Source organism: Botrytis porri (assembly GCF_014898465.1).
Source record: "Botrytis porri strain MUCL 3234 chromosome Unknown BPOR_005, whole genome shotgun sequence".
Taxonomy (NCBI): Eukaryota; Fungi; Ascomycota; class Leotiomycetes; order Helotiales; family Sclerotiniaceae; genus Botrytis; species Botrytis porri.
Window position 1 is genome coordinate 103410 of NW_024066079.1, and position 12501 is coordinate 115910.

Consider the following 12501-nt stretch of genomic DNA (forward strand, 5'->3'; position numbering starts at 1 on the left):
CGACTTATTTTCTTGATATTCTGGTTTTCGGCTAAGAGCGTCGGCTCTAGCGTTTTCTGATCCTTTGACATATGAAATCTTAAAATTGTAGTTGGCCATGGTTTCCGACCATCTGACCTGTCGTCTGTTTAACTGCTTCGTTGTGGTGAAGTAAACCAAGTTCTTATGATCCGTATACACCTGTACTGTGTATTTTGATCCTTCCAAATATACTCGCCATTCTCTAAATGCGTCGACTATCGCCAGTAATTCTTTGTCATATATTTCGTAGTTCAATTCGGCTGGTGATAGCTTTCGAGAGTAGAATGCGATTGGTTGCTATTTCTCATTTTGACCTGGTTGGCTCAACACTGCGCCTATAGCAAAATCTGAGGAGTCCGTTTCCACTATGATTTGCTTATCAGGATCGAATGTCAACAGTATTGGCTCCTCGGCCACTGCCTGTTTGAGCGTTTCGAAGGACTCCTGCGCCTTGGCGGTCCATTCGAAGCTTCCTTGATCTTTTCTGGTTAACGTGGTTAAGGGTGTAGTAATCCCTGAATAACCCTTGATGAATCTTCTGTAGAAGTTGACAAATCCCAAGAAGGACTGTACTTCTTTGATTGTGGTTGGCTGCCTCCATTCGAGCACTGCCCTAACCTTGTCCTTGCTCATCTTGAGCCCTTGGCTTGATACGGTGAACCCTAAGAATTCTGTTTCCTTGACGTGGAATTCGCATTTGCTTGGTTTACATAGCAAATCTGCCTTGGCTAAGCTTTCGAGGATGCTGCTAACATCCTTGATGTGTTGGCTCTCGTTGTTTGAATATACTAGGATGTCGTCCAAGTAGCATATACAACAAGTGTCTAAGTATGGTGACAACACATTGTTCATGAGTCTCATGAAAGTAGCTGGTGCGTTAGTTAGCCCGAACGGCATAACTTGGTACTCGTATAGCCCGTATCTTGTTTTGAAAGCGGTTTTCCATTCCTCGCCTTCCTTCATTCTGATCAAATGGTACCCGTTGCGCAGGTCCATCTTGGTGAATATGGTAGCTCCGCCTAATCGATCTCTTAATTCCGTAGCTAATGGAAGTGGATATCGATCCTTCTTGGTAAGCGTGTTGAGCTTTCTGTAGTCCACAACTAGTCTCTTAGTACCATCCTTCTTGGGTACCCACATAGTTGGACTTGCCACTTGGGACGTGGATTCCCTGATCCATCCCTTGGCCAAATTGTCATCGATATATTCCCTGAGCGTCTTCAGCTCATCGGCTGACATTGAATAAATTGGGGTGTGCACAGGCATCTTGCCTTCCTCCAATATTATCTCATGATCCCATGGCTTGTGTTCTGGCAAAGCCTCATGGATCCCTGGTTCCTTGAACACATGTTCGTATTTCTTGTACTGTTCTGGTATCATAGGCTCTTCTGCCTTGATTGCGATTTCCTGCCGTGTCGTTGGCTTCTGCATTTGTAGAGGAGGTGTACTGGCCTTCGCTCTTAATGGAGGACCCTGGACTGGGTGTCCTACGTCGCCGGGATTGTTCGCGTTCAACTCCCCTTGGCGCGTGTTCCGTCTCGCGGACGCCTTGAACGTGTCCTTGTGACCGTTCTTGCACTGATCGAATGTCACTGTCTCTTGTGACCAATCTATCTTAGGATTGTGTGCCTTCAACCATGGCATTCCTAAGATGATCTGTTGTTGGCCCAATGGCACAACGTCAAGCTGTATAACCTCTGAATGTTGGGTTATGTTCATTTGTACTGGTCGTGTCTCCTGTGAAACATTCCCGTCAGATCCTGCTAGTTGTCCGTCAACTAACTGCAATTGGTAGGGTTTTTGTTTCTTCTGGAGTGGAACTCCCAAGTACTTTGCAGCTTCTGGTGCAATAAAGTTTCCTGTAGCCCCTGAATCTATCATGGCTTGCTGTATTTGTCCGTTTATTTTGACCTTGCAGTATATCTGTCCTGCTTGTCCTGTAGCATTCAATTGCTGGGTAACTTGTTTTTTGTCTGTTTCGTTGGATTGTTGGTTTCTTGTCTTTCTTTTCTTGGGGAACCATCCGGTTGCTTCTTTATCTGATCGATGGATTCCGCAGAATTCATCATAGCAAGCAGTCCAGCTCATCATCGCGTGATCTGCTGGTATCTCTTCCTTAATACATTCTTCCGTTACCGATGGTGATGGGGTTCGGTAGTACTCCTGTTCCCACAAGTCTACTGCATTCATACCCTCTTGGTTTCGCGGTAACTCGTCCAATAATTTCCGGAATTCTTCACTGGTGAAGGTCTCAGTTTCTTCGGTCTTAGCTGGATGTTCTTGGGATACAAAGGTAGCGTTAAGTTGGCCTTTGCCGAACTTGGGTTTGAAGTTGCCTTTCTTTCCTCCTGTCTTCTTACTTCGGCAATCCGCTGCCCGGTGCCCTGCTTTTCCACATTCAAAGCATAAGTTGTTTTCTCGTCTTCGTTTCTTTTCTCTGGATCATCATTCCCGTTCCTGTGGTGCGTGGCGTCTAGTTCCATGGGGTCCCCGTAACTCTGTGTACTGTAACGTGGTCTACCCTCATTCTTGCGGTAGCGCCCTTGCCTATGATTTGTCTGAGGCTTGTATGATCGTTGGGTTTGTTTGTACCTGTATAGGCGGTCATCGGCATCGATGGAGCTTTTGATTAGTCCGTTCAAGTCATCGTCCTCCCCTTCCCTATCAAGTTCCAAACGTACTTCTGGTTTGAGTCCTTTACGGTAATGACTCATGATGGCGACCTTGTCCCATTTAGTTGTCCCCGCATATCTTCGGAACTCCGTAGCATACTTCAATGCCGATCCTGTCTGCTTGAGGTTGAAGATCTTATCTTCCGCTACCTCTAGCTCATTGGAGTTCCCGAAGATTCTACGAATCTCTGTCTTAAATCCTTCAAAACTGTTGAAGATTGTTCGAGTGGGTTGCATGCGATCCTGGTCGTCATGCTCGAAATAGTCTCGTAAATATGGTTGAATCCACTTGCTTGCTTCTCCTCTGAGATATGATACAGCCCATACACTCTTGGATTCCTTTTTGGTGAACTTGTCTTCGTTGAATCTGAAGTAGATTTCAAGTTGTAAGAGGAAGGTGTCGAGTTCCTGTCGACTTCCTTGGTATTTGTCTGGTAAGGCAATCTTGAGTGTTTCGTTGATGGTAATTTCCTTGGGAGCGTCGGTCATCTCGACATCGTCGGTGTCGGGTGCTTGTGCCTGACTGCTCGCGGATGTATTGGTGGGTGCCATATCGTCGGTTGGTATTGAATTGGTACTTGAAGCAGAAATGGTGCTCAAAGTGTTACGGGAGCTGCCTCTAGGGTCACGTGGAAGTGTCTAGAGTTCTCTCGAGGTGGTTTAGACTAGACTTCAAGTAGGAATTCAATAAGGTTGTAACTGGTTGCAATTCTCGTAACTATAGTAATGAAACTAATGATTGTTCTTGAGCACGAAGCTCTATATTATAATGAAACCCATTCCCTTATATAGACCTTCTTGCTCAGTGTGATCAGTACGGCTCAGTACTGGTTTGTTTGTACTTTCATGGCTCAGTGTCTATCCCGCTGAGGCAGACTGAGCCAACTACGTGACTTAGTGCCCCAGTCCCGTGCCTATGTTGCGTCGTTCGTAACATCTAAATCCTTCAAAATAAATATGTTATAAATTTTTAATAAATTTTTATAGCTTATTTTTAATAATTTTTATTAAAAAGTTATTAAAGATTTTATAAAAGTTTCAAATTTGTATATAATTTTTATACAAATTTAAAAATCGATATTTTAAAGCTTTAGATTTTAATAGAGAAAATTCCTAAAAATCTGAAATACTCAAGGTAAGTTAAAAACAATCTAAATTATATATATATAAATTTTCAATAAATTCTATTTATAAATAAGAAAGTTAAAAATTCCATTTTTGGTATAAAAAGTAACCCAAAAGGGGGTGGCCCGAAAGTAGGGTACCCGACTTAACCTTTTTATATATACATTCGTAAACTATTGTGCGCTTGCAAACCATTCTAGGTACCAATTCTGAAGGGAGGCTCAATGGAACCAGCCAGCTTGTGTTCTTTTTATCATATGTTGGCCTACTGCAGAATGTGAGGGTATTTTGAAAGTTCATTCAAGATGCGTGAGGGAACAATTGACGATGCAAGCAAGCTATATGAGAACATGTTGGCTCCATTTTCAACACTTGGGTAGTTATGCAGGCTGAATACTTGTTCTTCCATTATCAAAACAGTCAAAACAGTTACAACAACAAGCATGAGAAAATTCTTTTACAATAATCAATCATTAGAACAAAACAAACACAAAGCTGTCTTTGAAGATATTGCATAGGCGTAGGAAAACGACGAATGGGGGCATCATTCAAATGGAAGCAAAATAGCAATCTTGTTTTGGTTGTAAAATGGCCAAGGGATGATAAGTTGATGATTTGCGCATAATCAATCTAAAAGGTGAGTCTTTTCAATGACTTCTCATACTATCAAGCATTTGGAGAGCACAAGAAGGTTTGAATCAGGCTGATTGGGGCGATTTATCCGGCTATCGTTTCTTCTGTACTCTAGGTTTCTGTAGCCTGTTTGATCTCCACTGCAAGCGCGGCACGAATCTTTCGGAGTAAGTCGTCATGAGCATAACTCCTGCTTTCCAAAGGTATATTAGTAGCAATTCGAGTATCATGTCAATCACAAATACCTACTAAGCCTGAACTTGATGCCTCGTGACTTGTGACCTGTGATTGTGTTGAATATAAGCATCAGCAACAAAGCCTCTGTCGAAATGATGCTGACGGACATTTACTGACTGAGCTTTCTTTATGTGATGCCATGGCTTTTCAGGCTGAAAATCGGATTATTCAGCTTATTATGCCCTTACATTCGAATCAGAATATGTTGCGTCCTCAAAAGTGTGACATTTCACGGAACACATTGTTCCATTGTTTCAAATATACAATTTTCAGCCTTATATTGAGAAAACTATTGGTCATCTATGCATGTCAGTAAATATCCGACAGCCACATGGTCTTGTGCTCTTCATATGATATTGGAGTTTCCCGTGGGTGTCAGTGATCATGAGCATTGCGCCATGGAAGCCACTGAAAACGTCTCGTCCTACTCAAGGTCGAGGATATCAGAATCTACTGCATAGTATATATCCATTTAATAGGTAATCGGACCGTCGCCCTACTCATGCCAAGAATGTGACGAGTAAAAAGATGATGTGGTGAGATCTGATCTGACTGCTGGCAAGTGACACGGTTTCTTGTTGAAGACTTCAGCCTAAGAATATTTCAGGCTTTGTCTAAGGTTCCCAAGAGCCTTGATCTATGATTTCTCGATATCAGAACTGAGAGTGTGAGCAAGTGGAAGGATGAGTGTGTGATGAGTGTGTGTGTGTGTGTGTATCGAATATCACATCGGTGATAGTGATGGTGATGGTGATGGGGATATGCAAATATGTATGAAAGTGAAATGGGACTGAAAGGGGTAGTGTTGAAGTGTCAGGAGTTCATCAGATGTCATGTCTTGATAAGACATCAAAAAATGAAGGAAGTGGCGACACGTGATCACCTGACGAACATTGGGCATTGAAAGACTTGACCAATCATTAATCCTAAAACAAATCACAAGCGCTATCTTACGCGTTAACCGCTATCTGGCTTCTAGCTTTAGTCTGATCCATAATTGTTTCGCGGAACGATAACCACCAGGTAATGCTTTGAGTTTGACTGACTTGTCCGACACTAGCAAAATAAGCTCCGCAATGACTGAGATAAGACAAAACTTCGCAATCATGTCGAACTTCATTCCTTTATTATTCGATAACATATTCTCCGAGCTTAAATATCAAGCTTGTGAATTACACTCATCACTTTTGAAGGGTTTCAACGATATCAGACCAAAGATCGCCCGAGCCCCACCCTTGTTACATAATTTCGAGGGTTTATGGCACTTCGAAGTAACTAGCGGTCTTGTTTTCGTCGCTGTTTGTTCATCCCATACCGCCAAAGGAATATATCATCTGGAGAAGTACAAGTTCGATGGGTATGCAAACCATTTTGGTATGAAGTGGATGTACCTACCACATGCTGATACAATCAACCTAGGTTCACAGTCGTTCAACATGAGCGGAATAAGCTTAGGCCGTCTTTGCTGGGTCTCTATGCTATGCATCTTACATGGTGTTAGCTCTTCTACCGTCACAAACACTGGAAACCGTGGAGCAGTAGCGAGTGAAAGCAAAATATGCAGTGAGGTTGGAGCGGAACTTATAGAGAGAGGTGTAAGTGACTCCTTAATGATAATTGATTCGAGACTTATCACGTGGGGGTATAGGGAAATGCCGCAGATGCTATGGTTGGTACTACTCTATGCGTTGGTGTCATCGGTAAGCCAGTTCCTAATCTTGAAGAATCGTCCCCCAGGGTTAGGCTTACAATCCCACTTAAGGAATGTATCATAGTGGTATAGGTGGAGGGGGATTTATGCTAGTACGTAGCTCAGAAGGGGAATACGAGACCATAGGTAAGATCCGTGGAAGGTTCACTTTATTTGCACCTAGCTCACACTTCAGCAGACTGTAGAGAGACAGCTCCAGCCGCTGCATATCGAGACATGTTTAGAAAAGATCGCAGCAGAGCCGTGGTCGGTGGAGATGCAGTTGCTGTTCCAGGTGACCTTCGAGGACTGGAATATCTTCATAATAAATATGGGGTATGTGCTTCTTCATTTTGAGATGATGACGCTTAACTGATATTCACCAGCAACTACCTTGGCAAATTGTTTGCAATCCAGCCGTACATATTGCTAGAAATGGTTTTCCTGGTATGTAGCTTTCACAGTTTTTCATGCACGTCACTAATCTGGACTAGTGACGGAAGACACGGTTTACTACATGCAGGCAGTTAAGAATCAAGTCGGTTGGAATTTTCTTGAAGAGGATCCAAACTGGGCTATGGACTTCGCTCCGAACGGTACACTCCTTGAATTGGGTGATACAATGAAAAGAGAGCGATATGCCAACACGCTAGAGACGATTGCTAACAAAGGAGCTTCGGCATTCTACGAAGGGGAAATTGCAGAAGCAACCATTGCAACCATAAAGGCCACAAATGGAACCATGACTCTGGCCGATCTCAAAGATTACGATATCAAGATTCGTAACCCCATCAACATCACTTATCGTGGCTACACTATCCATTCAACCGGTACTCCCTCCGGCGGTTCAATAGCCCTGAGCATTCTTAAAACCATTGAGGGATATGACATGTATAAAGAATCCGACTTATTTCTGAATACCCATCGACTCGATGAAGCCATGCGTTTTTCATATGCCGCTCATTCCGAGCTAGGAGACCCGTCATTCTTTGACGAGATGGTTAGATTCGAAGAAGGAATCATTTCAGCTGAGACTGCAGATTCTAACAGACGAAAGATCCTAGACGATAAGACACAAGACGTTGGAAGGTACAATCCAGAAAGGTGGGATATCATGGGAAATCATGGAACATCGCATATGGTTGCTACCGACGCTTCTGGCCTTTCAATAACCTCAACATCAACCATCAATCTACTTTTCGGTTCTGCCGTTATGGTTCCTGAGACTGGTATGTTATCCTGAACACTTATTCTCTTGTTTTTAGTTCATGACTTGCAGAGCTAATCTGTCTCTCTTCGCCCACGTTTCGAAACGTATTGAAACAATATTTTTGCTAACAATTTTTACAGGGGTTATTCTTAATAACGAAATGGACGATTTCTCCATCCCTGGCGTTCCCAATTACTTTGGTTTCGTCCCTTCACCTATGAACTATGTTCGTCCTGGGTAAGTCCGAGCCTCCTTTTGCATACAAATCTACCATTCATTTATCATTGATATTAGTGCCCGCCCCATGAGTTCCATCTCCCCCATTCACATCTCCCACCCCAATGGCTCCCACTTCCTTTCCATCGGCGCCGCCGGTGGATCACGAATCCCCACGTCAACAATCCAAGCCATCATCAACGTAATCGATCACGGCATGTCTCTCGAAGAAGCACTAAAGCAACCTAGAATGCATGATCAATTACTGCCCGAGAAAACGACCGTAGAACCGGGATTCGATGCAGAATTGCAGGAATATTTGGAGGAAAGAGGACATAAAGTTGGGAAAGCAAGTGGAAGAGAGAGTGCTGTACAAGGTGTGAGAGTTTGGGGTGATCTCTCGATTGAGGGAGAAGGGTTGGCTGAAGAAGGATGGTTGGAGGCTGTTGGAGAGCCGAGACAGAAGGCGAGTGGGGGAGTTGGTGTATGAGTGTCTTGAGAATGTTGAGTTGGTGGGGGCGGATGGAGGAAGGTGCGCCTCGCGCGGTTAAATTGCACAAACTCCTTTTTTACGACTATTAACCTTGGTTGAGTTTCGTCATATGAAGCTCGTGATCTAGAACGAAGATCTTAGAATTTATTTTCTTTACAGGCACGCCGATAGAATTTTGGATGAGGTATATGGAAAGAACATGGATATAGTTAGAGTTGGTATCACTCAGATCAGCTCCTAGATTTGCCTAGAAAGACAGACGGGCTCGCATCGATACTGCATCAGCGAAATCATAGAAGCAATACATACAATCGGTCATTTGTTTATCTTCAAGAGCGAGTTGTTGATCTGATTTCATAATTTTTCTGCACCTAGAGTCTACAATGTTGCAGTATCGTCTGAACTATAACGTGAACAGTTTCTTATACATTTTGATATTTGCTATATATTTATTTGCATATGTATTCTATCAATTCTGTATTCTATCAATTCCCAACCACCAACAAGTCATAACGTAGAACCATATAATTATATTCAATCCAGACTTTCTATTAACTTCTCCTAATCCCTTCCCATTTTCTCCCCAAGGTCACTAACTCTTCCATGCCTACAATCCACTTCTTTGCAAACTCCGCTTCTGTAAATCTTTGAGCCGATTTCCTCGCTCTCAATCTCATTGCTATCTTATCTTCTCGTGGGAGTGCTAGTGCGCTCTCGAAACCTTCAGCAAATTGTTCTGCTGTTGATGCATGAAAGCCTAGATTCAGAATTTAGTTATGCCCCAAAGAAGCGAGATTAAAAGGGGTGAGAAGAAAGAGGTAGAAACATACCTGTAGGCAAACCATCAATTTTTGTAACAATATCTCTCTTCGGGCCACCACTGTCATGAACAACACTAATCAATCCTGCCGCCTGGTACTCCACAACTCCAATTCCAAAATGCTCATTCCACATCCCGTTGACTCCAACACTGGCTTTGCCTAACCATTTCAGAATATCCGGCCAAGGCGCATCCAAATGAAATTCAACATCGTCTTTGACCTGCAGTTCGTTTGCTAGCAGGCGCAATTGATATACGCGCTTTGAATCAGAGTCATCGCGGACACTGCCGATAAGAATAAGTTTTGCGCCTTTGGCTGCAGGGGATTTAGTGGCTTTGAACGCCGCGAAAGCGGTTAATATGAGTGTATGATTTTTTTCAGGGCGGAATTGCGCAATATAAAGAAGAGCTGGTTGACGTATTACTTCGGATTCGGGGGTAACAGAGATCTTCTCCTCGAGCTCTTCCACAGCTACAGGAGGGAAGACTGCTGTTGCGATGGGCTTCTTTAATTCGCGTCGCCATTCTCCCCATAATGATGTGATATGATCGAGTGTCCAATTAGAATTTGTGAGAACTACATCGATTGATGCTCCGACCAAGGTATAAAACTTCGCAAATATCTTCCAATAAAGCTTCTTTGCCTCTCCTCTTAACCCTGTTCCCTTTCCAGCATTCACACCTTGTTTCCCGGTGGCAGATGTAGGATCTAAAGAGCCTAGCATATCTGTCGAAATGGTTGGATAATGTACGTATGCTCCAGTCGGTACTTCGGGGAACAAAATCTTGCAGAATCCAAGCGCAAAAGCATAGCCCATTGTATCCACAAAAATATCGGGGACAACAAGAGAGAACGCATCCCATGCAAGTATAAGAGATCCAATTGATTGACCTAGAAGTGTGAAATGGGGCCATGTGGAAGCTAAAACCCAATGTCTCGTTGTGAGGTATAAGAAGGTAATCGTTGGTGGATGGAGTTGAATATTGAAACGATCCTAATAGCTATAATCAGCCGGCGCATTTTGTAAGAATAACAGCCATTCCATACCTTCACTCTAGCAATAATCTGCGACTTATCCACATCATGATCTCCGGTATAGACAATACATTTCGCATTCGGCCACCGCTTTTGGGTTGCTAAAACTGCAGCCCATAAAACACGTTCACCACCACCTCCAGCATTACTGAATCAATTTTAGCCAAGTCAATATCAATTCAAGCAAAATAAGGATCTCCATACCAGAAGGGGTGAAAGAATCCAACAATGCCATCCCATTCCTTATCATCCTTCCCTCCCGTTCCACTCGTAGATTCTATATTCTCCCAATCATCACTATCCCGACTCTTTTCCTTGTTCTCCCTATACTCCCTCTGATCAATCTCCACCCTTTCCAAAACTTGAGCTTTCCTCCCAGCTGTCTTTTGCCTCAAGTAGAACCCCACCGTGCGTCCGATGTAACCTACGAGCTTCGGGCCTCCTAAAAGAACAATCAAAGGTGTCGCACCAAGAATCAAGGCTACTAGAATGGTCCATTTGGTATCCAGCCCAAATCTCCACATATCGCTACCGTCTGGAGCTTTGCATGATTCCGCCATAACTTTTTGAACATCCAAGTAATAAGAGAGGAGGGGGGTTTTATCTCGAGTTTCCAGGGTTACTGTGTCACTTTAGCTGTGACGCGCAGGCGGTGGAGCGTGCGGCCGCTTGTACCGATGCGGGACCTCTTTTTTCATGGATGACATGTGAACGGAACTTCTGACCTGGGGAAAATCAAATGTTCCAGCCATGTTAACAAGAACATTGAGAAATTGATCGTTGCTCTCGATTGATTGTCACTTGACGGCGCAGAGAGCAGAAGTCAAATCACGATGTCTACATTGTTTCTGCCGGCCCGCACGTTGATGCACCCTTCTACAAGCTCAAAAATCCCAAGGGTATTCTTACAACTTCCTCCGACTTATCGATCATTCCATGCCTCCCCACGAACTCAGTCCCTCGATTCTGTATTAATAGCTACCCATGGAGTTCTAGAAGGTCTGCACTCTTTTACTGGCCTGCCATGGGCTTTCACGTTACCTCTCACTGCTTTAGCGATTCGGACCGTCCTTATCTTCCCACTCGGCATCAATTCACGACGAGCTGCGCAAAAACAAATCGACTTAATGCCCCTCATGAATGCATGGCAACATCATTTTAGAAAACAATCAATACAAGAGGTTGGCCATTTACGGCCGGACGCGGCAAATCAGTTTGTTAAGGATAAAATGAATAAGAAGACGAGGGAACTCTATTCAAGATACAATTGTGGTACTTGGAAACATTATCTGCCATTTTTGCAATTGCCCGTCTGGATGATTGCTGTAGAGACGATTCGAAAAATGTGCGGCGCACATGATGGATTATTGAAATGGATCGAATCGCTGTTCACATCGAGCAGGGCAAATGAGGCTACGGCTACTACGGATCTGGACCTAGGCTCTCTACTATTGGAGCCAGCCTTCGCGACAGAGGGGGCATTATGGTTTCCCAATCTTCTCATTTCGGATCCAATGTTGATACTACCTTTCATGCTCTCTGGGTCCATTCTATTGAATCTCACAAGCCAGGGGAACCCTAAGGGTGTATTCATGAGGAGATTGATGAATTCGTTGAAGGTAGTCGCTCTTGCAATCATTCCACTTACCTTGCAGATGCCGAGTGCAATGTTGGTGTATTGGACATCTTCCTCTTTGCTTGCTTTTGGACAAGCTAAGATGTTGGATGTTTTTATGCCGATTAGAAAACCTGTAGTACCATGTAAAGGGGGTCAGCCTGTTAGATATGCAGGTACCAGGGAGAGGAGTTAAAGATATAGTATGGTTGCTATGGACAATAGGCAGTGATGATCTAGATAACTGACATACCCTGTGAGAGATGAATAATGATCGACGTCAGAGTCTAGAAAGGAATGAAGCATGCGATTTCGGACTTGAAGGATTGAGCAACGAAACGTAAGCCATATTGGCAGCACAAAAAGGAGTGGAACTTTGGGGCGGGCAAATGGACAATTTGAGACGAATCTAATCGTCGACTGGGGGACGCAAATCAGTAGTGCAAAAGCTACCTGGTACGTTTAGATAGCTATGCTTATTCAGAACAGTTCCAACTGTCAAAGGACGTGCCTCACCAACATTTACAATATCCAGACAATCTGTGACATATAACAAACTGCCATAATCCTCTGTTACCCCCTCTCCCCATCTTCTCATAGATATCTATTACAGCAAGGTAACGAATCAACTGGATTCACTCATGTAACTTTTCAGCCTTTTATCAAAGTTCCAACCACTTATTACTGCCCATCCTTGTTCCAATAAAAAACACGCTAGCATAGTATGGTGCAC

At 43.5% G+C, this 12501-nt stretch overlaps 4 protein-coding genes across 4 annotated transcripts; 2 read left to right on the plus strand and 2 right to left on the minus strand.

Moving 5' to 3' along the window:
• Positions 1 to 4422: 4422 nt before the first annotated feature.
• EAF01_003803 (uncharacterized protein) lies at positions 4423 to 4930 on the minus strand (the record flags this gene model as incomplete). Its single annotated transcript, XM_038912057.1, has 3 exons — positions 4423 to 4644; positions 4701 to 4840; positions 4877 to 4930. 3 exons carry the CDS (start codon positions 4928 to 4930, stop codon positions 4563 to 4565), a joined length of 276 nt encoding a protein of 91 aa, XP_038771741.1. The 3' UTR covers positions 4423 to 4562.
• An 864-nt stretch (positions 4931 to 5794) lies between these two features.
• On the plus strand, positions 5795 to 8294 carry EAF01_003804 (uncharacterized protein; the record flags this gene model as incomplete). The annotated part of the gene is made up of 9 exons (XM_038912058.1): positions 5795 to 6062; positions 6108 to 6283; positions 6337 to 6388; positions 6451 to 6525; positions 6578 to 6714; positions 6765 to 6825; positions 6873 to 7607; positions 7729 to 7825; positions 7883 to 8294. 9 exons carry the CDS (start codon positions 5795 to 5797, stop codon positions 8292 to 8294), a joined length of 2013 nt encoding a protein of 670 aa, XP_038771742.1.
• Positions 8295 to 8750: 456 nt separating this feature from the next.
• Positions 8751 to 10713, minus strand: EAF01_003805 (uncharacterized protein; the record flags this gene model as incomplete). Its single annotated transcript, XM_038912059.1, has 4 exons — positions 8751 to 9054; positions 9128 to 10112; positions 10166 to 10301; positions 10358 to 10713. 4 exons carry the CDS (start codon positions 10711 to 10713, stop codon positions 8849 to 8851), a joined length of 1683 nt encoding a protein of 560 aa, XP_038771743.1. The 3' UTR covers positions 8751 to 8848.
• A 273-nt stretch (positions 10714 to 10986) lies between these two features.
• On the plus strand, positions 10987 to 11964 carry EAF01_003806 (uncharacterized protein; the record flags this gene model as incomplete). Its single annotated transcript, XM_038912060.1, has 1 exon — positions 10987 to 11964. The coding sequence occupies one exon, from the start codon at positions 10987 to 10989 to the stop codon at positions 11962 to 11964; it is 978 nt and encodes a 325-aa protein (XP_038771744.1).
• Positions 11965 to 12501: the final 537 nt, after the last annotated feature.